This window comes from Podospora pseudopauciseta, chromosome 6 (assembly GCF_035222475.1).
Source record: "Podospora pseudopauciseta strain CBS 411.78 chromosome 6, whole genome shotgun sequence".
Taxonomy (NCBI): Eukaryota; Fungi; Ascomycota; class Sordariomycetes; order Sordariales; family Podosporaceae; genus Podospora; species Podospora pseudopauciseta.
Window position 1 is genome coordinate 3540352 of NC_085895.1, and position 24362 is coordinate 3564713.

Consider the following 24362-nt stretch of genomic DNA (forward strand, 5'->3'; position numbering starts at 1 on the left):
TTGTAGTGAGGAAGAGAGGGGAAAGAGCCGAGATTTGAAAGAGAAGACGAGCTCGGGGTATGAGCAGGATCCGTGCATTGTGCGGCGGGAACAGAAATCTTCAAGTTTCGGGAAAGTTATTTCGGGGCGCATGGCCAAGCGTAGTACATCAAGTCCTTCTCGAGGCTGGTGCGTGCCGTCGGATGTGACGGCAAAAGAAGGCACGTACCGTAAGCACAACATGCATGAAACTGTAAAGTCGATTGTTTTACGCCGACCTCGCCAAGCTTCTCGAACTCGCCCCCAACATCGTCAACCTCTTCACCGCAGTCCCGCCCCCGTTCCTCTCCAAGCTCGTAACATCCTCTTCAAACCCAAACCCAAACTTCAACTCCTTCCCGCCTTGCCCCTCAACCTCAACCATCCCATACCTCATTCTCATCCCCTTCACACCCTCACTCACCCGTCCCCCATCGGCCCCACCCCACTCAACCCTCCTCAACCCCTCCCCCCTAGTCGCAGCAACAAAGCTACTAAACTTCACATTCCTCATCAAACCCCCATTCTCCCTCACAGACAGCACCCCAATAACAACCCCCATCACCGCCAGCCCAATAGAAATACTATACACAATCCACAAATCCCTCACATGGTACGTGTACACATTCCCAACCCTCGACCTCTGACAAGGATACTTCAAGCCCTCCACATCCTCCCTCTGCACATCAGGGTCAATCCCGCTTTGCTCATCTGGCTTGGCAGCCCAAACCACACTGGTAAACTGCGGGTTGGAGAGCATGCTAAGGATGATGTTCTCAGAGTAAAACCTCTGCACTGTCTTCATTAGGTCCCCCACAGGGAAGTAATTATTCGCAACGTCCAATACTTTTGTCTGAATAACATTCGTGTTGGCCATTGGGACTCCGTTGGCGTTTTTCTGGTTGGCTGCTACTGTCCCGTTGAGGAAGGAGCGGGCGATGAGGGAGAGGGAGTAGTACGCTGCGGTGCGGCGGTACAAACTCTTGTTCTGGGGGAATACGTAGTTTGACTGCGGTGTGGCGGCGACGCTGTCTGCCGTGCCATCTTCTAACTCGATGTCAGGGAGGTAGGTCGTGTTGATGACGGGACGGAGGTACTCCACGTCGAGGACGTTGGTGGAGTGGAGGTTTTCGGTGTAGTTGAACTGGACGATGTAGGATGATTCGTAGTTCTCGCAGGCGAAGAGTTTGGGGGTGAAGGCTTGCTCCCAACCGGGAGAGGAGGACTTTTCAGGGAGAGGTTCCCCCGGGTTTGTGCGGGTGGAATATCCTATCCACACGATGGGATCGGTGCGAAAGGCCCCGAGGTTCTTGGGATAGGGGCGGTCGGTCTTGGGAATTCCGCCCGGTTCGACGTCTTCCATTTGCATGTTGAAGTAATCGCCGCCTGTGGTGAAGGCGTAATAGCTATAGATGCCTTTGGGGAGGAGAAGATCGGTGCTGAACGGTGGAGCGATGCTGCCGGATTGTTGCGTCAGATTTGATGCCTTGGAGCCGACACCGCTTGCGAGCTCGGTACACTTGTAGGCAGGGGCGGTGAACTTGATCTCAAAAGTGCAGTTCCAGCCGCTGCCACAAGTCTCCGCCTGTGCGTTCTTCCGCATCACTGTCTCTCCCATAAAGGCACCAATGGTAAGTGTCTGAGCCAACGCCAGGCCTGGTGCGGTGTAATAGTCAAACCACTCATCGCTGTCGTCGTCATCGGTGGCCTTTTTCGTTGTGTTCCAGATGGAGGCCGGAACCTCGAAATATTTGCCTATCTTGGTTGGATCTCTCCATTCGTCTATTTCTTCAAAGCTGAAGTTGAGCGTCCTGACCCCGGCGCACCTATCCTCAGTAACAATCCGGCTGAGCTCAACCTGAAGAGTGTTGGCAGTCAGAATGACGACGATCGGTGCAATCCTACATATGTTAGTCTCCAGTACTGCATATAAGTTCGAAAGAAGAGCCACGCACCAAACAAAAAGAGCCAACAGAGCCGCTATCTTAGCCCCTTTGAGCACCTCCCAAGCCCCAAAAGAAGCCAAGCTCTCAGTCATGGAAAACAACGAATCCAACGCCCCAACAGTCATCACCCTCTTCCGTGCCGTTACCCACACCCGCTGATGAGAAGCCTCAATAACCGCAGCACCAAGCCCCGCCTTTGCGCCAAACGCCAACAACGTTCCATACCGCTGCATCACAAGCTGATCCGTTGCGGGCTTGCCATTGAGCGTGCTGTAAAACACATGATGTCCAGCTGCACAAGCAACACCAAAGATGAGGCAGATGTACATCGCCCACTTGGAGCGTCTTATCCGACCGAAGAATGACGGCCCGGCAGGCCCGGGATGACCACGATCAGGCGGAGAAGACCCGTCATGATGTTGAGTTGCTGGTGTTGGACTGATGACTGACTTGAGGAAACCCTGCTTGGCTGGTTCTTGTACTTCGTCGAGCATGTGGTACCCTCCGCTGCGATACGGCCTGGATAAAGGGTTGTGGTCGCTGAATGGATCTTCTCTGGCAGGCCGCTGGGTGCCCAAATCCCCCATTTCTACCCCATCCCTCCCATGTCCCCAAGGGGCGGTTGGTGAATGCTGTGGAACATTTCGTTGATGTTGTGAGAGGGACTCCCACTCAAGTGGGGTAGCAGCTGGGAGGTTGGAGATCGATCCGGACTCGTTTAAACGATCCCCGCTCAGCTCTCGATAGTCATATTCAGGTCGCTGAGCGGCCATTCAAAAGTCAAAAAATATGCGATGCGGGCCGGGTTGCTCAATACAGATTAGAAGTGTCCAAGTGCTGGCGTGGATAGATTGGCGGAAGGGGGATGATATTGGGAATGTGAGGTGCGGTAGGTGGACGAAGGGCTGCCTTGATTCGGGGATCTGAGCTAGGAGGATCGGTGTAACGTCAGCCACTCCAATGCTGGTGCTGTCATTGGCCAGACCCAGGTTGACAAACACCAACAACTTGACCCAACTGATCATGAAGGGGCGGGTTGACTTACAGTTGGGAACAAGTTCAATGCATCGGTCAGCTTCTTTGGGTTGCTTGGGAATAGAAACTCAGTGATATGGTACCTACCTAGCTGACAAGCCGAGCTTCAGATTCCTTACTCTCAATGGGTGTGACCTTTGTTTGCAACATGCCACGTTTTGTTGCTGGCTTGTTGAAGACCTTGAAGGAGATGGGAGTCGACATGCTTCTCAACGATGAACTTACAGCTGATGTGTGGTTTCTGGAGATGTGGCAAAGAGCTTTGCCCAATCCACGGACCATGGGAGCCAATTGGTGGAATTGTCGAACGCGCTCCTTTGCTAGCTGACATGTGCGAATTTTGGCAGAGCGCGTTGTCTGGCGGAGGTTGGCTGGGTCGGTAATCCCTCGGAACTTTGCTTCCTCGCTATCTGTCCAACAGTGTGAAAGAATGGTATATCGAATTGATTGGGGGTTCGGTCTTAGATGTCCGTGGGTTGCAACGTTTTGGTGTTAATGAGCCGCATGTAGTCGTATGGTTGACTACTGTCAAGATCGGAATTTGGATTTGAGATGACGAAAGCAAACGAAGACTGAACAATAAAAGGAAAGAGCGAACACGACACAAATGAATTTCTGCCTCACGCGCTTCCTTCCTCGCTCCAGCCGATGTGGCTTGCTTGGGAAGGACCCTGGCCAATGATTGCCGGCATAAGCCGCACAACTCTGGCAGCGCCTCGTTTGCATTATGGTCAAGATATGCTCTTTTCAAAACGCCTAGACATTGCTGCATTGGCAGGTAAGTTTAAGCGTTTCATCCGTCGACTTTCCAATCGTAACTATCAAAACACGACCTCCTCCACAGACTTCGCGAGCTGTGCTTGATCGTGCGTTTACCGCTGTGCCCAAGTCTCACAACTCCCTCCTGGTGACTACAACATTCATGTCACTCTGGATGAACACGGCCGCGTTGAAGGAGGTCCAAGGATTTGTAGGATCAACCAGAGTAACATCGAACCGGCGAAGAAGCTGCATAGTTGGGTGTTAGTAACAGCATATGGATTTTGCAGGGTCAACTGCTCACCTCAACATAAGCTTTATTGAGCTCAATCTGTGCCACTGTCTTCCCTAAACACTCCCATCGACTGCCTGATGCAAACTCCATCATGACAGTCTGGTCCATGGTCCGATACTTTTCTGGCTCAATATCCAGCCATCGCTCAGGCCTAAAGACATCCGCATCCTCCCCAAAGATCTTTTTACTTCTCAAGAAGCTGAAAGGGGCCCACGCAATGATGGTTCCGGCGGGGATGTGAACTCCACAGACAACCTGGTCCCTATCAGAGACCTTGGGGAGGGCAGCGGTCGCTGGCGGCCACATTCGGAGGCCCTCCCGAATGACGGCCTGAAGGTATGGCAAATTCCTGGCCTCGGTGTCTGTGATGGGTGAGGAGATGCGACCTTCGCGGATGCCAGTGTCAATTTCGGCCTGTAGACGGCGGTAGACGAGCGGGTTGGTGATGATGAAGAGCAATGTGGAGCGAATGGCTGTAGCTGACGTGTCGGAGCCGGCAATGATCTGTACCACGGTCTCGCCTTCCGCTTCTTCCCTGGTGAGGCCATTGGCGACGAAGGAGCCGAGCATATCGCGCTTGATCAAGGGTTTGTCCCCGTAGCGTTCGGCAACCGCTTGCTGGGCCGTCTTGACAACAGTTCCGATGCCAACTACCCTGTCGATGTCGGGCATCAGAAACTTGAGGCGAGGTGACTGAATCAGCTTCAGGAGCCAGGGCATAAACCCTATCGTGAGCATGATGGGAAGCGTGCTCTCAGTGGTCTGAATGTAGCTGAACAGATCCTGATCGGCGGCGAGGTAGCCCAGTTCCTTGCCAAACGCCAATGCAGAGATGACGTCCAAGGTGAAATACTGTACTTTGCGCGCCAGGTCGACGGGCTTGAATTCGGTCTTGCTTGACAGATACTTGGTCTCTAGTAATGACACAAGACCAGCGACTTGTCTGTCGATGAGCTCATGGAGGTTGTCGACATCTTTGCCGCCGTAGCCTGGCATGAGCTTTGCCCTCAGCTTTTCGTGAACCTGGTCATCCGTGGTTGAGAAAGCATTGTCCTTGTAGGGGTCAAAACGAAAAGCGCGGTACCAAAATGGTCGCTTCCACGCTGAACGGACTCCCCAAATACGTCTCAGCTCTTCGGCGTCGCCGCAGACGACCCAATTGGGTGCGATCTTTGCGATTGGACCTGTGAAATTAATGTCAGTCAGTGGATGGATATGCAGCAAGGACAGGTAGGTCAGCACGGGGTGGAATACCATATCTTGTGTTTGCATCCTGAAGGAGGAAGCAAAATCGACCGCTGAGCTGGGCGCGTATCATCCACAGGTCGGTCCATCCAGCCCAGAATGGCCCAGGGATATGCCGTGTTTTAACAAAGGACTGGACCCGAGTGGCGATGACAAAGCAAAGTAAGAGGGCCGTCCCGATGAGGGCCACGGTCGAGGAAGGTAGCCATGACATGGCAGAATCTCGCATTTCTGTACCGTGTGGAAAACAGCAGTTATGGGAAACACAAGCTGGGTTCCGTCGTGTCACATGGTGGGCATTTCATTTCCACGATAACCACGGCCTGTTTTTGAGGTGTGCTGTGGTCCAGGGCTTGGGGATGCTTGTTGGCTTTGCAGCAGCTAGGGTGTATGTGCACTACTGCAACAGCAGAAGTGTGCTGGACCACCTGGGACCAATTACCGATGGTCCTTGTTGGTTTGTTGGCGTTCTGAGCGTGTGATAGGGAAGCGGGGGACCCGCATATGTGTCAAGCCACACCGGCAACCGGGGGCATGTTCCGTTCATTGTCTGGGATGTGGCTACCTCAGCTCAGCATCCCCTATCTAGCCGCTCGCCGTTTTCCTTGTTCTGGCCGAGCGACCACCACGACTCCGCTCTTTCGAACTCTTGCGGACCATCAAACCCAAGTCGAGGCCGGATCAGAAACACAACAAGATCATGCCTCAAACACCGCCAGAGGATGTCCGTCATCAGCACGAAGTCGAGCTTGTATGCCCAATTCACCTTTTCCCCGCAGTCCGGGGGATTTGCCACCTAATCTTTGACATTAGGGACCGTCAGATGCTCATGATGAAGAGGGTTACGACTCAGGTGTAGACGATGTATGTTTCACTTCTTCGTGTCTTAAGACTCTCCGATCCTGACCGACTGTAGGCGTCAAGACGTAGTAGTCTCACCTCTCTACGATCTAGCATTTTTGAGTTCTACGAAGAGAACGGACGGACCTACCATTCTATGAGCGCTGGGAAATATTTCATGCCGAATGATGCAGTAAGCCATGTGCGCGCCGTCCCGCCATTACATCGTGCTAAATCATATATTCACTTATAGTCCGAAGTTGAACGGCTGGGTAGGTCCACATGCAGCTGGGGGCAAATGCCCGTCGGCTACGTTTAGCTGACTTGGCAACTTCTAAACAGACTTGCAACACCACCTTTTCAGATTGACTTTTGACGACCAGATATGCCTTTGCCCAAAGAAAGACGGCGCCAAACGAGTGCTTGATCTCGGCACCGGAAGTGGCATCTGGTGTATCGATTACGGTAAGGCTTCTGGCTTCGTTTCCACGCAGAAAGCTAACTGATTGGGATGGAATAGCGGATCAGCACCCCGAGGCAGAAGTGCGTTAGCCTCGTTTGTTTTCTATTTCTTTCAACCCGATTGCTGACCATCCTAAAGGTCATCGGTGTAGACCTAAGCCCAGTTCAACCGGACTTGTGCGTATACATCTGCCAAGGCCTTTGACAGCACCGCTTACCCTAGATCTAGCATACCGCCGAATTGTTCCTTTGAGGTACATCTCATAAGACGACCATGCAATAGCATGTATGGAATGAAGCTGACATTTCCAGATTGACGATCTCGAAAAGGAATGGACATGGTCCAAGAAGTTCGACTTCATTATCAGCCGCTTCATGACAGGCAGCTTCGCCGACAATGCCTCCATAGTCAAAAAGGTCTACGACCAGCTGGAACCCGGCGGTTACTTTGAAGCACAGGACATGGCTCTGCCAATTGGCTGTGATGACGGCACCTTCACTGAGGACTCTGGCCTATGGATATGGATGTCATGGCTCATGAAGGCCATGGAAGCTATGCATCGACCTTTCTCAGCTGCACAAAACTGGAAGTCTATGATGGAGGAAGCCGGGTTTGAAGAGGTCGTCGAGTACATCTACAAGTGGCCAATCAATGGCTGGCCCCGTGACCCCAAGTACAAGAGGCTGGGCCAGTGGGCACTTTATGATATGGACCAGGTCATGGAGGCGGCCATCTTGGCGCCTCTTACGAGGGCAATGGGCTGGAGTCAAGAAGAGGTGCTGTTGCTAGCTGCTGACGCGAGGAAGGTGTTGAGAGATCCGAGGGTGCATGCTTACTGGCCCATGTGAGTGATCTTTGGATGGTACAATATGGCGGGCGATGCTGACCCCAATCCTGCAGATATGTTGTTTATGGCCGCAAACCGTTCTCTTCGAAACAGAAGTCGAGTGTCGACAAGACTGCCGCTTAGGGTCCGCAGGTTGATCGAGGGAAGTACAAAGGATAGCTGCGGGATATGAAAATAAGAATGTGTTGTTGCCATTTGCAGACCAAGCACTCCCTCTTACATCACAGCTTTGCTCCCCCGCTTACCTTCTCATGCAATGAACACATCCCTATTTCCGACTCCCTCGCAAAATCTACCACCCTCATTAGATCATCCTTTCCTGTGCTTCCTACTCTTTTCACCAGTTCACTCAGCTCTTCCTGATCCCCCCTCGACACAGCCCTCACAGCCCTCTCCACCCACTGAATCCTCTCCCCCGTCCACCCCCTCCTCTTCAGCCCCACAGCGTTAACCCCCACCGTCCTCCCTCTATACCCCTTGACCATACTATACGGCAAAACATCCCTGCTCACCACCGTCGCCCCCCCAACATAGGCGTACTCCCCAACCCTCACAAACTGAACGGTCCCTCCCATGCCCGCAAAAATCGCTCCCCTCCCCACCGTTACATGCCCAGCCAGGAGGACCCCGTTCACGAGGATGACCTCATCCCCCAAGACACAGTCGTGAGCAACGTGGCTGTTGGCCATGAGTAGACACCCGTTTCCTATCACTGTTCCTTTGGCCGAAAAGCCGACGTTGCAGGTTACGCCCTCGCGGATGGTGCACGAGTTTCCGATGGTGAGCTTGCCGGTGTTGGGAGGTTGGGATTTGTCGGCTAGGGCTTGGGAGGGGCCGCCTAGGACGGAGAAGGGGTGGATGGTGCAGTCGGTGCCGAGGGTGGTGTTGGAGGGGATGGAGACGTGGGAGAGGAGGGTGGTGCGGGCGGAGATGGTGACGTTGGGGCCGATGAGGCAGAAGGCTCCGACGGTGGCGGTTGGGTGGATGAGGGGGAGGGAGGAGGGGTGGATGAGGGAGGAGGGGTGGATTCGAGGGGTGGGATGATGTGGTTGTGTTGATGGGAGGGGTGGGAGCGTGATTGCTGGTTGATTGGGAGGGATGTTTGAGTCGTCCATTGTTGTTGATGGTGGTGGTGAAGGAGAGGCGGGTGAAGAGGATGGCTGTTTTATAGGTTTAAAGAGGCAGTAAGTACCTAGTTTAAACTTAGTTTTCTTCTCACCAAACACTTCGCTTGGTCTGGGCCATAACCCAAATTGGCACTTGAATGAGCAGTTGTGGAGGTGCCATCGGAACTAGAAGCTGCCATGCATGGCACTAGGAGATGATGGAACTGTCTGATAAGAATGGCCAAGGTAATAAACAAGTTAACGATAGACTTCTAGGTACATTCTGGGATCATCATTTTGCGTGTGATTCATGGACTTGCGGATTACCTAAAGTACAAGTGACTCTCTAGGTAGGAGCAACTTTTATTTGCGTAGACTGATCCAGGTTTCATGAGATGCAAGGTAATTTTGATCGGACTGGTTTGGTATAACTTATTTCAACAGGTATTTTGGCCATTTTGGAGTTGTCTAGGTAGACATTCCTAAAGTCCTTCCAGATACACGTGCATAAAGGTCGTCCATTTGATATCACAGCTCACATCGTGGCCAGGGCTCTAAACACCCAATGCCAAGACACCCACTAATTGCAATTTCCAACCCCTGACTGGACTTTTCACTTCTCACTGAGCAACAGCGCCGCCCTACTGTCACTACAAATATCTTGATCAATGGCGCGAGCAACCCAATGGCATGCAACCATTGCCATTTATATCTTTTTCCTACCTACGATCTTTCTACACCTTCACATCAGAATGAGTTCCGAATTTGACCCGCATTCTCTGCAACACTCCTCTTCTGAAGAAGAAGCCATTGAAAAATGGAACCCCCGCCCCATAGTCAGCGACCCATCCCACTGCGCTGAGCTTTATAACCTCCTACTCTCCAGATACATCGCCGCTATCCCATCTGAATTCCACTCCCAAACCCACCCTCCAACAACAACCGCCCTCGAAACAACCCTCTTCCCCCGCTTCAGTACCCTCCACCCAGCCTTCTTCTCCAACATGGAAGACCCTCACTCCCACCCATTTCACATCCTGCTCTCCCAGCTGCAGACAAGCTCCCCATTCCAACGGGACGCAATCCTCTCCCCGTTCTTCATCCAACCAGAACCCGACTTGCTCGTCCCCTCAGAGGCGTACCACTCTCTCTTCCAGATCGACTTTGAAGAGGCGCTCGAACAACAAGGCCGGTGTCTCCTCTTGTTCCTCCCCGGGAACACGGACTTCACCGGCGAGCCACCCTACGACGAGGGACTGGTGCTCGATGCCGACACCCTCGAGGCGACATGGCGCCACGGGATGGACGGCCTGCCGGAGTACCCCGGTCCAAGCTGGATCCCCCTCCATGGTGTTTTGGAGAAAGACCGGGAAAAGTGGGAGAGGGGGGAGTACTACTTTGACGAGGAGCAGATGAAGGTTGAGCAGAGAGGCTGGACAGAAATCGGGTTAGACGAGACAGTTCAGGCTTGGGAGGGCTTGCTGAAGGCGATCGAGGACAAGGGTGGGACGGGAGGGGAGTGGGATGAGCCGCTAAGATTGGAGGATGAGGATATTGAACGGTACAAGGTCAGTCGGTTCGCCAAGGAGTTTCTGAGCAGGTCCAAGAGGCCAAAGTTCAAGTTTATTGGTCCGGGAATCACGGTGTTCTCGCCGGAGAGTTGGCTCGAGGTTTATGGGTCCGAACCGGAGAATTCTGAGCGGAGGTTGAACAGGAATGGTGCTGAATACAAAAACTGGCCGACTTTGGTTTTCCCGTCTGCTTACCAGGTTGGATCGCCCTTTCATCAGTGGAGCCCCGGGTATTACAAGGCTGCACTTTCTGAGATGGTTCACCGTCGGACGGGTGTTTATCTCAATGGATGGGATCATCGATACGCCGAGGCAGCTGAGCTGGTGAGCGGATCAGCTGATGTTCCTCGAGGGATCACGTCTTTTGACAGGCCGCCACCATGGGGACCAGTACGAGGGACCCGTCTGGCACTAATCTTGCGGCACTGGACCACGTTGGTGGAAGATGGGACGTGGGAGGTGGGCGTCGACGGTGTTGCAGAACATTTGACTTGGTGGAATGATGACAATAAAGTGAAGGCTCAAGTGAGGCGTGTTTAGGAGTGCTCAAGGCATCCCCTAAATAGACGTCAGGATCCAAATCGCCGACTGACTGACCAGCCTGGGCGGACACCACAATGCGCCAGGAAGAGTAAGAAAGTGTGTCCAGTAGACCCATGCGGCGGAGTAAACGGGAATATAAATGAGAGACCCCCATATCACCCACCAAAACCGGATGCCGCCCATCGATGGCGGTGATCGGCGCCGTATCACCTTTTTTGTTTCCGGGTCTTTGTCCACAGTCTCCTTCCAACCCCAAGTTTCACCTGTGATACGCCATATTGGAACTCCCACTGAAATGGCGACCAACATAATGCCAGGCGCCGCAAACATGAATCTCAGCGGTGGTTGCATGTACTGCTTGATGACTTCGTTTGGAAACCTCTCCCAGGTCACACCGATGAACACCGCAGCGGAGATCTGGAAAATAAATTCGACCAGGGCAGCCGAAACGTATGCGTCAACATAAATGTGCTCTTTCTCTTTGCGGCCGTCTTTTTCCCACTCAAGGGATATCTTCTCATTCTCTTGCTCTTGTTCTTGCTCAAGTCTTGTGTTGCCGTCAGGGAACCTCCGGCCCCCCACGGAAAACGATGTCCGCAGGATAGCGAGCCACCATGCCTTTAGTCTGGGCCTGGACAGGTAAAGAGCAAAGACCTTTAAAAATTCCAGATGTTCGTATCCCTCAGTTCTGACGACTAGAAGAGCCGCACCGACATTGCCTGTCACTTGCAGGACAAGCCACATCAACCATGTCCAGTATACTTTTTTGCCCCCTCGCTTGCCGAACAGATGACGCGAGGCTCTGTACAGTATTGGCCTTGCCGCGGTGACGATCAGGAGGACCGCCAGGACAACATCCGTGGCAGCAAAGGTTGCAATTGTAGCTCCGGCGTTTGGACATTGGTCGGGACTGGTGATGTTTCGAGGCGCGATGATCCACTCGACAGGTATAGGAGGGAGGGCAACTTTGGTATCGTTTCCAGTGTTGAGCTCGCTGGGTGTGACGATGACGACGGGATATTGTCCGGAGTTGCCACGATCAAGGTACTATCAGCAAGAAGGTCCATCAGCAAATGTGGCTCAAATCCTGTTTGATCCTGTCATACCGGCACTGTAGCTGGGTCACCAGGAACATATTTGCCTGCTGACTTTGCGCCGGCAGCGGCAACGTCAGGAGGAGTTGTTACGATCACTCCTGGTGTTGTTCCCCATACGGGGACAGGTGCCGGGGCTGGGGCTGGTGCCGGGGCGGGAGCACCCCAAGTTTTGCCAACAGTCGTGCCTGCTGTGCCCGATGTGCTCCCGGTGCTGCCAGTGCTGCTGCCTGAGCTACCACCACCTGTTGAAACCCTGGGAGATGGACGAGTTATGATGATGACCATGTTCAAACTGTCAACAGAAATGAAGGCTTTGAACTAAACTACCGAATCATAACCACTCGACACCGCGCGAAGATGGTGGGCAATAAGTATCACCTATTTATCTCCGCAGCCAATGTACTACCCAACTGCTACGACAATGATGGGAGACCTCAGCCGCATCTGCTAAACACCCGTGCCGCAGAACTGCATGAGTCTAATTCATGGACATGCCCAAGGATGGGTAACACGATCTTTGGTTTAATCTAAAAGCTTCTTCTCATAGGATAGTTTCTCGTGGCAAGCTGAGATATGATAGAGAGGTGGGTAACACTGAGACACTCGAAGCTGATGGCCCACCACCTGGTCTAAATGGACTTGGACCTGCCAGCTTTTCTTGAGTGGCGCAGTAAGGCTCGGAGTGATTAGTCTCCCTACCACCCAATGATGAGAGGTTTCTCCCCAGCAAGCCAGGCCAGTCCCCCACCATCTAAGCAGCAATGGCAATCACATCTTTCGACATCTTCCGTTTCTTCACACCATCGTTAACAACTTGTCTTGTATGGCTTAAGGGAAGGATGGTTACTTACAGTGAAACATACTGAAAGAATCAAGCCAACAGCGCCTCCTACATACACAGGAATGAACACCTTTTGCAAAGCCAATACGATGGCTTGGATTGCGGCAATTCTCGACTCTTCTGACAGTGACTGGAAGTACTCTCCGCTATGCCCTGACAGGGCCAATTGCAATGTGTTTCGTGGGACGCCGGGAAGTGCCACCATGAGATTTGCGATGGCATCGTTGACGAACACTGCCCCAGCAATAGCCAAGCCAAAGGCGATGCCGCCCTGTTGCCCGAGCATAACAAAGCTGATGCCGTACGCCATTTCCTCAGGAGGTACTAAAGTCTGAATGACAGCATATCCCGCCTGGGCAAAGGCACCGGTTCCAAGGCCAATCAGGATCTCAAAGCCGTAAAGGTGAGACTCTGGCGTGCTGGCTTCTATTCTTGCTGAGCAGACGAGACATGTTAGTTACTTCATCTTGAGACACACAAACAGATCACTTACATAACAGCACGCCTCCCACAAGCGCTAAGATACTGCCGGTAATATACCAAGGTTGGAAATATTCCCATCTCACCATCAGGTGTCCATTGATCAAAATAGCCGCACTCAAGGTGAAGATGAGAGGCAATAGCCTGACAGCTGCTTCGGTCGGGCTATCTCCCCGGGTGAACTGAAAGTATAGTGGGATGTAATAGATCGGAATGAATGCGGCAGCATTGATGGCAGCTGCAGAACAGAACAACAAGACCAGATTCCACCTTCTCAAAAAGTGCGTTGGGAAGATCTTGTCGCCCTTATCCCTTAGTCCAAAGTTCCACCTCTGCTGCACACCAAATGCTCCAAACAACACAAAGGATACCACGAACAACGCGATGATGTTGCCGCTATTCCACTCGTATAGGGCACCACCCAGATTGATTGCCATAACCAAAGTCGTAATCGCCGCCACGCTCAACAACGTCCCTCCAAAATCGACTTTCTTGACCAGTTCCCGGCTCGAGGTTTCCCGTGGCTGGGGCTTGTACGACGGAATCCAAAACAGATACACCGGTGCGAACAAACCGGCAATGCACAAGTTGATGTAGAAAGCCCACCTCCACGTTGCCGGGCTCTCCACGAACGCGCCGCCCACCACAGGCCCGAGCACGGTACCGACTCCCCAAACCAAGCCCACAAAGCTGAGATATGCAGGTCTTTCCATGTTGGTGGTTGTCGCACTCAACAGGTTCATCGTCCCGAGGTACATCCCGTTACCGCCCATACCAGCCAACACCCTCCCCACAATCAGCGCGTCAATCGACGGTGCCGCTCCGCAGATGGCAGATCCGATGTTGAAGAGGACGGTGGAGAAGATGTACAGCCATTTTGCGTCGAAGAGGCTGTAAAGTTTTCCAAAGGGCAGGACAACGCTTACGCCACCGAGTAAGAAGCCGACGGAAAGCCAAGGGAGTTTGAGGCTGTCGCCGAAGGCGTTAACGGCGGCGGGGGTAATGTCTGCTACTACTGTGTTGTCGAGGGAGTAGAGGAAGATGGAGGATAAGATTGCGATGACGACCGAGATCCACTTGAAGCCGTGGATGTCGCGGGGTGGTGGTGCTGGTTCTGTGGTGTTGGGGTTGGGAATGCCAGCTTCGACTTTGGTGGAGTCGGAGTCGCTTCCTGTGCTGCTTGTTAGATGGTTGTTGTGGGATTTCTCCCTGAGGGAGGCCGTGGCGGATGCTGAGGAGGACATCTTCACGCTGTGAAACAGAGAGCAAAACAAAGGCACTTTTGGGATAAGTGAACATCAGCTGTGAGGTGTAAAAGGGCGTGTCTCGTTTCTTTATTTACCTGCAAATAAGAAATTATCGTTGCAATGGCTAATCCGGTCCTGTCGGTCCATCTTCAGCAACATACCTGCCTTGCCTGATCCACTCATTCTGAGATGTGTATGCAGATCAGTTTCGAGGTATGGAGTTTATGTAGATGGGTAAGCTACTCTAACTTCGAGAAGCCCCCACGCAGCTCACCAAGTCGTGGTGATCAGGGTCAGTCCCACAAAAAGCCCTCTTGTCGTTTCATCCGAACCAACAAACAAGAAGAGATCTGAAAAAGAAAAATGGAGATCATCTTGGCTACCGGAACATTCCTTCCGACTTTTGTAGATCAGATGCTCTTCAACTGTACGGTTCGTTGCTGTTAGATGTCATGATAGGGCATGCGAAGCGTCCGCACTCCTAGCGTCGTTGAAGACGTATGCTCTTGTATCACAAACTCCGGTCCTTCTACCCATGGTTCTCAGCTGCTACGCCGCAATCCTTCCCGGCAACCCAAAGCCCGGAGATGGCATCTGAGGCGCCTGTGCAAGCGATGGATGGCAGCAAAAAAGACAGTGATCGACATATTCCGATAAGATGTCGTATATCAAAGCTTATCACTGACTTGACGTGTACGATGCAACGTTCGTGCCATTTTGTCGGGTTTGGACCCATCAAGTGAAGTACAAGTCAGGTCCCCACTTGGTGGCGACCCCTATTACCCCTGAATGGTGAGGATCAGCTTGCCAAGACCTCAGGGGCGCGAAACCACATTTGGAAGTTTGAGTGCCAAGTCCAGGTTGGACTGCCAGTATACAATCGAGACACTGTGTGGTGAACCCTAGACGGTATGCTGGTGTGAAGTGGATTCATTCGGAGCTTGTGCCAATGAAAAGTTTCTGAGAGTTGTCTTGTTACGATGTGTTTGCTGCCCAACATGGACCCACAAGCGCAAGCGCAACTTCGAGACTACCATTTACCCAACAATGCATTATAAGCTAGCCAAGAGATAGCAATGGGGGAAAACGGGGCAAGCTCTCACTCTGACTTTTGCCTGATGGTAAGTTCTGCTTAAATCACGGACAGAGGTATTATGAATCCACGTCGAGCATAGAGTCACTCTGTGGGCCAGCACACTGATACAGTTTGTCTTCCTTCACTCACTGTGGTTGAGCAGAATTTCCTGATGGTGATGCAACAGCCCAACAGCCGCCTTGGACTTGGCTGCATGTTGGTAATTGGTCATGCTAAAAGGGCCCAAATGGGCCCATTCCACTTCGAACAGGCGTTCCATTCTGGTATTCGAGAACAGGAAGAATTTTGCGACGGAATTTAATGATGCTAGCTCTAGGTATGCTGATAGCCAAGGCCAAATGATGCCCGACGGCCTTGGGATTCTGATGGGTGTTGATTCGCTGGCTGGCTCTCCCAAGATGTCGGACTCGAGATATCAAACAAGTAAATAAGTAATGTCAGTCCGCCTTAGTTCAACTTGTTTTCCATGGGCTGTTTGAGTGAGCAGGCGACTTTCGACAGTTTTGTTTTAAATACTGTTTATAGTGATCGGCCGGACAGCAGTTAGAATCAGTTCATAATACGTTGTTCCTTCAAAGACTTTACCACGGTAGGCTGATATCACTGAAGGGATGAAATCTTGTGATTGGCTGACCTACTGGCATGCTAGATATCACCATGCCTCACTCGACAACCCACCAACAGCCATTCATCATGGTCCCGACCCGCCAATATTATCAAAGCCCGGATACATTCCTCTTGAACAACATTGTCGACATCAACAAGCTCCTGAAGACCGCTGTCTCATCCGGCCTCAAAGCTGTCCCAGCTGTAGGTTCGCTGCTGGGGAGCGTCGTCAGCGCACTCTGGCCAGAGAAAAGCCAGCCCACCCTGCAGTGGGACAGAATCGAGAAGGATGTGCGCAGGGTCGTTGAGGGCCTTCTGGACAGGGACAAGGCCAACACTCTCCGGCAAAAGATTGACTCCCTCCATGACTTGATCGACGGGTACAACAAAACCGCTTATGGCGGACGACAGAAAGGCGAGAAGCTCACCTTCCTCCTTGGCTGGTTCACCGTCACCCGGCGCGAGTTCACCGAGAACGGCACACCTTGGCTGACGTTGCAATATTTTGTTCCTCTGGCCACGCTCCATCTCACGCTACTCCGCGAACAACTGCTACGCTGGGACAAGCTTTACCCCGACGACACAATGGATGAGGTGCGGCTCCGCCGGGAACTCCAAGATGCGATCACCATCTGTACCACCGCTGCCGAGCAGATCCGCGACAAGTGCTTGAAGTGGCGTATGGATGAGCGTATCATCGTGACAGAAGATGAAGCTTATGACTGGTGTTTGGTTGGTCGTCAATGGCGCAAGTTTGTTCGCGACCTCGAAACCCAGTTCTCCCAGACGATCTCATGGGGCCCTGAGATCGGTCCAAGCAGAGGGTACCGTATTGAAGAGGAGGTGAACAGATACGTGCAGGATTTGCGCGACACGGCTGGTGCTGTCTATCGACAACAGATTGATGACATCCTCGCGCCTTCACTTCAGTGGCCACAGTTTGATAAGGTGGGCACGTATGACCCAGTGAGGCGGGTCATCATGGCTGGCACAACGGGACCCATGTGTGCCGGTATCTCTTCCGGAATGTGGCACTTCAACGACCGGGAGTTTGCAAGGGAGCATGGGCCCATCACCAAGGTAGTTGTCCATGCCTGGGATCGCGTTGATGGCTTCGAGGTCTGGTATGGCGGTGTCAGTAGCGGTCTCCGCGGCAGGCGCGGTGGCTCGCAGAGGGAGTTGGAAGTTGGAGACTCGGAGTCAATTGTTTGCGTGACAGGTCACGCCGGGCAGTGGCTAGACTCGGTCAGTTTCTTTGTGAGCCCCAACAAGCATATCAACGGTGGGAACGGTACGGATAATTTCCGTATAGGTTTCGCAGAGGATAGCCCTTCAAACGAAACGGACACACTCCGCTTGGATTATGTCTATGGCTGGTCCAACAGCGGGAGCGGTTTTATCGAGGGTTTTGGCGCTGTCTTCTGCCGGGTGGAGATCATGTAAATAGAGGCGCCAGGTGCTCAAGCTTCCATGTCTTGATTGGTGTCAGAAGAAGATATGACTCAAGCGTGTTTGTCAATAATTACTGGGCTCTCTGGTTCTGATATCTACCTAGTGTGGAGTCCCATGTAAATGTAGCAAATAGTCACTATCAAGCATGGGTAGGTAGTAGGGTTGTTGCCTTGCTAAATTCTTCCATATGAACATGTAGTCAACCCCTCAATGCACTTCAGTTTGAAGGACATCACCGGGCAAGCAACCCAACTGATTCTTTCAACTCAGAGAGCCAAGTCTCCAATCATGCCAGTGACCCACAACCTCCAGAACTTTCAAGGTCGCTTGGACTTTATCCACGACTTGCTGCCGAGATTCAGCTTCAGCGTAAGTATACTCCACCGGTCTCTCACACATGAGTGGCCCTCAAGCTGGCATCGCTTCTACATCACAGAGCAGTGTGGAGGTGAAACCTGTTCACTAAGACCCCGTGTTCCCATTCAAATACAAGAGCTTCGTTTACCTCATCTCCCTGGCATCAGCCCTTGAATCTGATTACTGCCTGCATGGAGAAAATGGGCCTTTGCAACCCGGTTGCGTTGCCATCCCGAAAGGTACCAAGGAACTGATTCTGCGCCTCACCAACCTAGAAACTGAAGGCATGAGCCGAACAGGCCGTGTTGAGAACGAAGTCGCCATGACGAAGCTAGCTTCGTCGGCTCTCAGCTCTTACCAACCCAGCATTGTGCCACACATTTATACCTGGGGAGGCACATCCGGAGGCTCAGCTCAGGGATGGAATCTCCAAGAGCACTGTCAGGATATGAAGTGTTCCATCCATTCGAGGAGCTGGATGCTCACCAGAAGAGACATTTGTTTAGTGGAATGGCCAAGATTCTGAAAAGGATTCAAGACTTTGAGCTCCTTCCAAGCATCAAGAGCTTCGGGGACGTGACCTTTGACGAACCTGGCGAGATCGTTAGCGCAGCCACTTCTCTTGGTGACCTTGCTCCATGGCAAACGTATGCAGAGTATTTCCAAAACCAACTGGAAGTTGCTTTAAAGTCACCAGATGCCAATGAGTACATCAAACAATGGCACACCGATAGTCTTCGCCAACAAATTGAGGAGTTTTTTAGCGAACGGGGGTGTTGCGTCTCAGTTCAAATCCCTGGCCTCAGCAGCAGAGAAGGTCATTGTTCACGGCACTTTGAGTACGTCCTACTCCGGTTCTTTCTGAATTCAAAGAGTTGATACCCATCTGCTAATATTGTCATCTCGCATAGGCACTATCGATCTTTTGTTTGATCCTCAATCTGGTCGTATAACTGCCCTTCTCGACTATGACCTGCATTTCTCACCCCACGCTTGGATTCCTCAGGTCATTTTACTCTCCACACGAGGGATTTCCAGAATTTCCAACGTGGACCGACGACACAAGCAGTAAGCAGTGGTTGCTACGAAAAGCAAAACTTGAGGGTTTCCCCCATCTCCTGCCAGCCACAACTGATGATGGTGTCCACTAGGAAGATGCAAAGGCCTGGGAAGACGCTCTTGAGATGGAAATTGTGAAGAGGCCGAGCAATATACAGGGATTTGACGAGGTTTCGATGGTAAGTACCCTGCTTTCCTCTATTCTACCGTCTAAAGTTGCGAGCGATGATCTGCAGCGTTTAACCCCCTCGAAGGAATATCTTTTAAGATCAGGGATAAAGCTCAGAAGCTCATCCCTAAACTATTGGCGCAGCTCCAATGTTAGACGCAAACGGGAAAAGACGACATTGGATGTAAAGTACACTAAAGTTAGTAGGAAGTTTGCTTTGCGGTTAGGCTCTCTATCTAGATATTGTGCTTATAGTAAGAGATGAGATTATCCTCATAAAGAAAAGAAGCTAGCTGCCATGACCACCAAAGGCAGTTTGCACAAGTCCCTGGTCGAAACTCCAAGCCCCATGGCCGCATTAATGAACGGGTTACCCAGATCTTCCTCGCCATTTCCGTTGCCATTCTGTCCCTCACCCCCATCGTCGTCCCCATTGCCGCTCCCATCCTGAACAGGCTCATCAGCCACCCCCCCGTCAATAACTTCAGCCTTCAGGCAGGTCACTTCTGCCCACGGACCTTCAGAGGCCCCTTTTATGGCGTTTTCCTCAGCATACTCTCCATTCAAACCCCAGATATGCCCCACGACATACACCTGCCTGACAGCCTGCTGAAACGCATCCACCGTCCCATTACCGATGTGCGCAAACGCCAACAGGTCAATCGTCCCGTTAGAGTTGCCTCCAAGCGGGGAGTCGCCGGGCATGAGCACGGCGTCTGGCGGTATCACTGGTAATTCCTGTGTCAACCCCACCCCAAGTCCTACAATACCCGACGGCGGGCGGCATCGCTCCGGTATAAGAACAGGCCGAGGGAGGGGACATAGACTCTCGCCCCCGGCACCATTTGGTCCCATGAATTCCTGTTCTTTGTAGGCTTCCGTCAGGTTTCTTTTGATATCCGCGATGCAGTCGGCAGAGAGGATGCTAGTGCAGCCTGGCCCGAGGAGAGGGGTGTCCCGGGTCCAACCTAAGGAGATAAACACGACTCCACACATTGACCACGAGGGGTGCTTGGGAACCTGCCAGGCAAATCTGTCTGTACTTGGGACTTTAACACGGTCGGACTTTGGGTGTTGGACTTGCAGCCAGGTGCCAGCGGCGTTGGAGAGGGTGTCATTGCCCGGGAAAGCCAGGGGGCCGATGGAGGGCTTGACTTTGACGGTGTAGTTCCATGATTGGTGTGAGGGAAGCTCAGAGCCGGGGTACTCGGCGGTGATGTTGTAGGATTGAATCGAAGCTTTGGAGGTGGCATTGTATCCTGATGCGAAAGTCGATGACCATGAGTCGCCTGACATACGGACTACGTCGCTGCCAAGGGTCATGGAACCATTGCTCTCAAACAGAGATGCAAATACTTGGGCAGATGCCGTACCGCCGAACGCTAGGACGCCCAGAAGGAAAGGGCGAGTGATTGACATTTTGGTACTGACTAAAACTGAAACGAGTGTGGGATAGTGATTGCCGGTTGGGTGCTAAAGAGTGAAATTTAAGAGAGGCACAAGAAAACCTGTGAGATTTCGGGACTCGTCACTGTTACAATGTCGCATTTTTATGCCCTGACGCGGAAGCTTGGCGATAAGTTCGACTCTGCCAACAGGAGACTAGCCAGGTGCCAACAGTTCTTGTCATTTGCTGAGCCACAATGAGAAGGGTAACAAGTTCCTCACATACCACGGAAATCTTGGACCTTCCTGATGAGACAAAACTCAACATAAACCATTCAAGTCTTGTTGTGTCACAAGTTGATCGCCAATGGCAACTCTGAACATGGAAGGCTCTTAGCTATACCACACCAAGACAACCTCGAGGCTGCACTAAATCGACTCCTCCTTCTTCACAGCCGTCGATGACACGGGCACTGCCTTTTCCTTTTCTGACTCTGTCCCAGTTGACGTCTCGGCAACATTTCCACCAACAACTCCTTTCTCAACCGTTGAAGTTCCCGTCTGTGTCTGTCCCTCAACGTCGCCCTTGGCAGACTTCTTACCTGCTGCCATCCTCGCAGCCATATCTGGGAACAAGACCCCAGGAGGGAAGAAGGCGAGGAGTAAACACGCGATAAGGACCATTCTGTTTCTTTGTCAGTCTTCGTTCCAAGTCTTTCTTACACCCAAAGACTTACATTCCCTCCAACACCACAAACGACCATTCATCCTGCATGATGTGATTTCCCCAGCCGCCAGCCATCTCTGCTATCCTATTTCACCACCATCCGTTAGTAAATTCACCGGAAAAGGCTTATCTCCAACATACCGGTAAATACACCTCAACAAAATAGCCGCATACGCCCCCAAAACCGCATACCCAAACCTCCTGAACCCCCTATCATTCCACAACCTCACCACCTCTTCCCCAGCCTCCCCAGTCTTGATCCTATATCACCAAAGTCAGCATCATCCTCCCTCATCCCAATCTCAGAATACAACACGTACCACTTCCCAACCCTATACAAAAACTCCCCCCCCACCCCCCCAAACCCCCCCAAAACCACAACCTGCAACACAATACCCGCAATAATCGCCCTATTCCCATGCTCAACCAGTCGTATATTACTCACCGCACCCCCCGCCGCCAGCGCCCCCCCGATAGCCTGCACCATCAAACAACTAATATCCAACGGCACAAATATAAACGGGTATAACCTCGGCTTGACTCTACTCAGCCCTGGATTGAGCGATAAACACACATGCTTCAGCGTCAAATAAACCGAAATACACAGCAACGTCGGCGCAAGAATAATAGCCACGATCTGCGTCTCGAACGCTTTCTTGTTCCAGGGGTTGGACGCTAACGGGATGCGCGAAATGTACCCTTCACAACAACATCAGCTCCTGTGTTTCCAAATAGAAGGAGAAGAGAAGGAACCCACCAGCGAGCTCAAGCGCGCACCCGGCCGCGACAAAACCAGAGTACGTCCACGTTTTTGTTCTGACCCCATGGTGCACCGTCGCCAAAAGAGCAATCCCAAAACCGACAGACAAAAAAATATTGATCCCCCTGTTGGGGTAATACCCCAGCGTAGTGGCGGTAACAGGGCAGGTAGGCGACACGAAATCGCACGAGTAATAATACGCCGCGATCAAGTTCTCGAGCTCGGTCGGGGTGAGGTTCGGGGGCAGGAGGGAGGGGTCGATGTCTTCTAGCTTGACCATTGTGACGGACGGACGGCGGCAAGGTTGGTGATAGTTACACACACGAAATTCGTTTTTTTCTTTTTCGGTAGGAAGTCTGACACGAGAATCCAAAAGGGGCTGATACCCCTCATATCACAGCTTCATCTTGGTTTGAAACGAATCGCGTTGATGTGAAGAAAAAAGTGTCGGAGCCTTGACCGGATATCACACACAAACAACGGGAACAAAGACAAACTTGGTGTTGTCCATTTACACGCGGGGTTCACAACATACAATTAAAGAGCTGGCGCCCAGCGGCCTTCATATATTTCCATACAACACACTGTCACACCACCTACCATCCGTCGGCAACCTCAATCCTGATTCCGTGAAAGTTCTTCCATCCCAAAAGTCCGGCATCGAGACTCACCGCGCCACGCACTGCAGGCCAAGAGCCCCTCTGTCAAAGAGAGCTTCCCCGGAATATCCAATGCTGAAGCTCAGAATACGATTACGGGCCGCTGAGAGAGCTCCCCTCACTTTCACCTCACCAATGAAATTCCGAGCCCGAATATCACCACCCCCGGTGTCCAATATTGGCACCCTTAAAGGCAGGTTCGGCGAGATAACGTGATGCGACGATGCAACGGCATGTGAATATGCAGGACTTGTCACCACTATAAGCAAAATGCAACATATGGACTTGAATATTCTCTCTTGTTTCTACCCAAGATTTCCCTGGTGAGACCAAGAAAACTTCACGGCCCTTGACCATTCGTCTTGTCAAAGACTTGGTAGACAACCGAGAAATCTCGACCCTTGCATTCGGCATCCTTGGAAGCCCTTTCATACAGATCAAGAGCCTTGGTAGCCATGGTTTGCTGAAGGTCTATCCTCCGGGCGGCATCTTGAGCAAGTTTCATATCTTTCAACATGAGCTCGATGCCAAACCCGCCTTCGTAGCCACGACTTGCCGGGGCTGTTGGAACTACGCCCGGGACAGGATTGTTGACCTCACTTGCCCAGCACTTTCCAGTGCTAGCATTGATGACATCTGCCAATACCTTGGGGTCAAGACCGAGCTTGACACCCAACAACATAGCCTCCGCCGTACCGATGTTCTGTATCCCCAGCAAAAGGTTGTTGGCCAGCTTGGCGGCGAGACCAGCGGTTTGCGGACCGCAATGAAGCACTCGTTTCCCCATACGAAGCAAAATGGGCTCAAGGCGGCCGACCAGCGACCTGTCAGAGCCCAGCATGAACGTCAATGTGCCAGCTGTGGCGCCGACAACCCCGCCTGACATGGGGGCATCAACAAAGTGACCCTGCCCAGGGAGCTTGTCTTCCACCAATTGGCATACTGTGGACGACGTGTGTGGGTCAATCGTTGACGAGTCAATGAAGAGTCGAGGTTGCGGACGAGGTGGGAGATCCGCAATGTCCTTCAGCAACGCCTCATACGTTGACCGGACATGTTGTGGCTCAGGAAGGCAAGAGATGACGACATCCTAAACGGCGCGCCGTTAGCAACGTTGAACCACAGATTGGGGCGGAGTTGTGAAAACAGGTGTTTTTAGGCTTCTCAGAGGATTGGCTATTGTTGTGATAAAATCATGAATAAGGCCGGCGAACCGGCCCCAACTTAGACTGTTCATGTTTGGAACAAATTCATCATAAAAGCTTGTGGAGGATGTGGCCAAGAAAAATGGAAGAAAACCTACTGCTTCCTTCGCAGCGTCTGAGACGCTGGTAGACACCTCTGGGGCAGCACCACCGGCTTGTTGCGTCTTCATTTCCTCGACGAGCTTTTCAGCTGCGCTCCGGTTGATATCGTACAGCCGAATGGTGTCGCCTGGTGGAAGTTTGGACTGGAGGTTTCGTGCCATTTGGTATCCCTGAAGAGGAACGGTTAGCTCCAAAAATTCCACGCAAAGACAGGCAGCAAAGTAAAGATACCATCCGCCCAAGCCCAATGAAAGCATAGTTATCCAGTGCCCGCGGTGTGGTGGAAAAGGACCGACGTTGCGACAAAGCCTTCGCGGGTCGCCATACTCTTGCCGTTGACATCTTGCCGAATAGCTATTCAGAATGCAGTTGATCGAAGTCGACGTCAAGAACAATAGAGACGCCCAATATGCTCGGTGTTGGCTCCGGTCGAGCGGCAGCGAGGTTGCCA

The 24362-nt window shown here is 52.2% G+C and overlaps 13 protein-coding genes across 13 annotated transcripts; 4 read left to right on the forward strand and 9 right to left on the reverse strand.

Moving 5' to 3' along the window:
• Positions 1-247: 247 nt before the first annotated feature.
• QC763_608540 (uncharacterized protein) lies at positions 248-2737 on the reverse strand (the record flags this gene model as incomplete). The annotated part of the gene is made up of 2 exons (XM_062914681.1): positions 248-1919; positions 1974-2737. 2 exons carry the CDS (start codon positions 2735-2737, stop codon positions 248-250), a joined length of 2436 nt encoding a protein of 811 aa, XP_062763424.1.
• Positions 2738-2774: 37 nt separating this feature from the next.
• QC763_0098760 (uncharacterized protein) lies at positions 2775-3203 on the reverse strand (the record flags this gene model as incomplete). Its single annotated transcript, XM_062906374.1, has 2 exons — positions 2775-2887; positions 3119-3203. 2 exons carry the CDS (start codon positions 3201-3203, stop codon positions 2775-2777), a joined length of 198 nt encoding a protein of 65 aa, XP_062763425.1.
• A 687-nt stretch (positions 3204-3890) lies between these two features.
• On the reverse strand, positions 3891-5679 carry QC763_608550 (uncharacterized protein; the record flags this gene model as incomplete). Its single annotated transcript, XM_062914682.1, has 3 exons — positions 5308-5679; positions 4063-5237; positions 3891-4007 (listed from the first exon to the last, which is right to left on the reverse strand). Exons 1-3 carry the CDS (start codon positions 5525-5527, stop codon positions 3891-3893), a joined length of 1512 nt encoding a protein of 503 aa, XP_062763426.1. The 5' UTR covers positions 5528-5679.
• Positions 5391-7651, forward strand: QC763_608560 (uncharacterized protein). The gene is made up of 10 exons (XM_062914683.1): positions 5391-6049; positions 6112-6162; positions 6215-6331; positions 6392-6410; positions 6481-6603; positions 6659-6681; positions 6740-6777; positions 6830-6854; positions 6913-7445; positions 7502-7651. Exons 1-10 carry the CDS (start codon positions 5999-6001, stop codon positions 7569-7571), a joined length of 1050 nt encoding a protein of 349 aa, XP_062763427.1. The 5' UTR covers positions 5391-5998; the 3' UTR covers positions 7572-7651.
• Positions 7652-7669: 18 nt separating this feature from the next.
• Positions 7670-8563, reverse strand: QC763_608570 (uncharacterized protein; the record flags this gene model as incomplete). The annotated part of the gene is made up of 1 exon (XM_062914684.1): positions 7670-8563. One exon carries the CDS (start codon positions 8561-8563, stop codon positions 7670-7672), a length of 894 nt encoding a protein of 297 aa, XP_062763428.1.
• A 659-nt stretch (positions 8564-9222) lies between these two features.
• QC763_608580 (uncharacterized protein) lies at positions 9223-10665 on the forward strand (the record flags this gene model as incomplete). The annotated part of the gene is made up of 1 exon (XM_062914685.1): positions 9223-10665. The coding sequence occupies one exon, from the start codon at positions 9223-9225 to the stop codon at positions 10663-10665; it is 1443 nt and encodes a 480-aa protein (XP_062763429.1).
• Positions 10666-10683: 18 nt separating this feature from the next.
• QC763_0098810 (uncharacterized protein) lies at positions 10684-12097 on the reverse strand (the record flags this gene model as incomplete). Its single annotated transcript, XM_062906375.1, has 2 exons — positions 11775-12097; positions 10684-11715 (listed from the first exon to the last, which is right to left on the reverse strand). The coding sequence occupies exons 1-2, from the start codon at positions 12048-12050 to the stop codon at positions 10684-10686; spliced, it is 1308 nt and encodes a 435-aa protein (XP_062763430.1). The 5' UTR covers positions 12051-12097.
• Positions 11283-11763, forward strand: QC763_0098820 (uncharacterized protein; the record flags this gene model as incomplete). The annotated part of the gene is made up of 2 exons (XM_062906376.1): positions 11283-11307; positions 11426-11763. The coding sequence occupies 2 exons, from the start codon at positions 11283-11285 to the stop codon at positions 11761-11763; spliced, it is 363 nt and encodes a 120-aa protein (XP_062763431.1).
• A 994-nt stretch (positions 12098-13091) lies between the features above and the next one.
• QC763_608600 (uncharacterized protein) lies at positions 13092-14330 on the reverse strand (the record flags this gene model as incomplete). The annotated part of the gene is made up of 1 exon (XM_062914686.1): positions 13092-14330. One exon carries the CDS (start codon positions 14328-14330, stop codon positions 13092-13094), a length of 1239 nt encoding a protein of 412 aa, XP_062763432.1.
• Positions 14331-15827: 1497 nt separating this feature from the next.
• QC763_608610 (uncharacterized protein) lies at positions 15828-17593 on the forward strand (the record flags this gene model as incomplete). Its single annotated transcript, XM_062914687.1, has 2 exons — positions 15828-15852; positions 16079-17593. The coding sequence occupies 2 exons, from the start codon at positions 15828-15830 to the stop codon at positions 17476-17478; spliced, it is 1425 nt and encodes a 474-aa protein (XP_062763433.1). The 3' UTR covers positions 17479-17593.
• Positions 17594-19345: 1752 nt separating this feature from the next.
• Positions 19346-20793, reverse strand: QC763_608620 (uncharacterized protein; the record flags this gene model as incomplete). The annotated part of the gene is made up of 2 exons (XM_062914688.1): positions 19346-20508; positions 20745-20793. The coding sequence occupies 2 exons, from the start codon at positions 20791-20793 to the stop codon at positions 19346-19348; spliced, it is 1212 nt and encodes a 403-aa protein (XP_062763434.1).
• Positions 20794-20887: 94 nt separating this feature from the next.
• Positions 20888-21605, reverse strand: QC763_608630 (uncharacterized protein; the record flags this gene model as incomplete). The annotated part of the gene is made up of 4 exons (XM_062914689.1): positions 20888-21143; positions 21196-21270; positions 21327-21410; positions 21568-21605. The coding sequence occupies 4 exons, from the start codon at positions 21603-21605 to the stop codon at positions 20888-20890; spliced, it is 453 nt and encodes a 150-aa protein (XP_062763435.1).
• A 1339-nt stretch (positions 21606-22944) lies between these two features.
• Positions 22945-24253, reverse strand: QC763_608640 (uncharacterized protein; the record flags this gene model as incomplete). Its single annotated transcript, XM_062914690.1, has 3 exons — positions 22945-23694; positions 23908-24081; positions 24143-24253. The coding sequence occupies 3 exons, from the start codon at positions 24251-24253 to the stop codon at positions 22945-22947; spliced, it is 1035 nt and encodes a 344-aa protein (XP_062763436.1).
• Between the last annotated feature and the right edge of the window lie 109 nt (positions 24254-24362).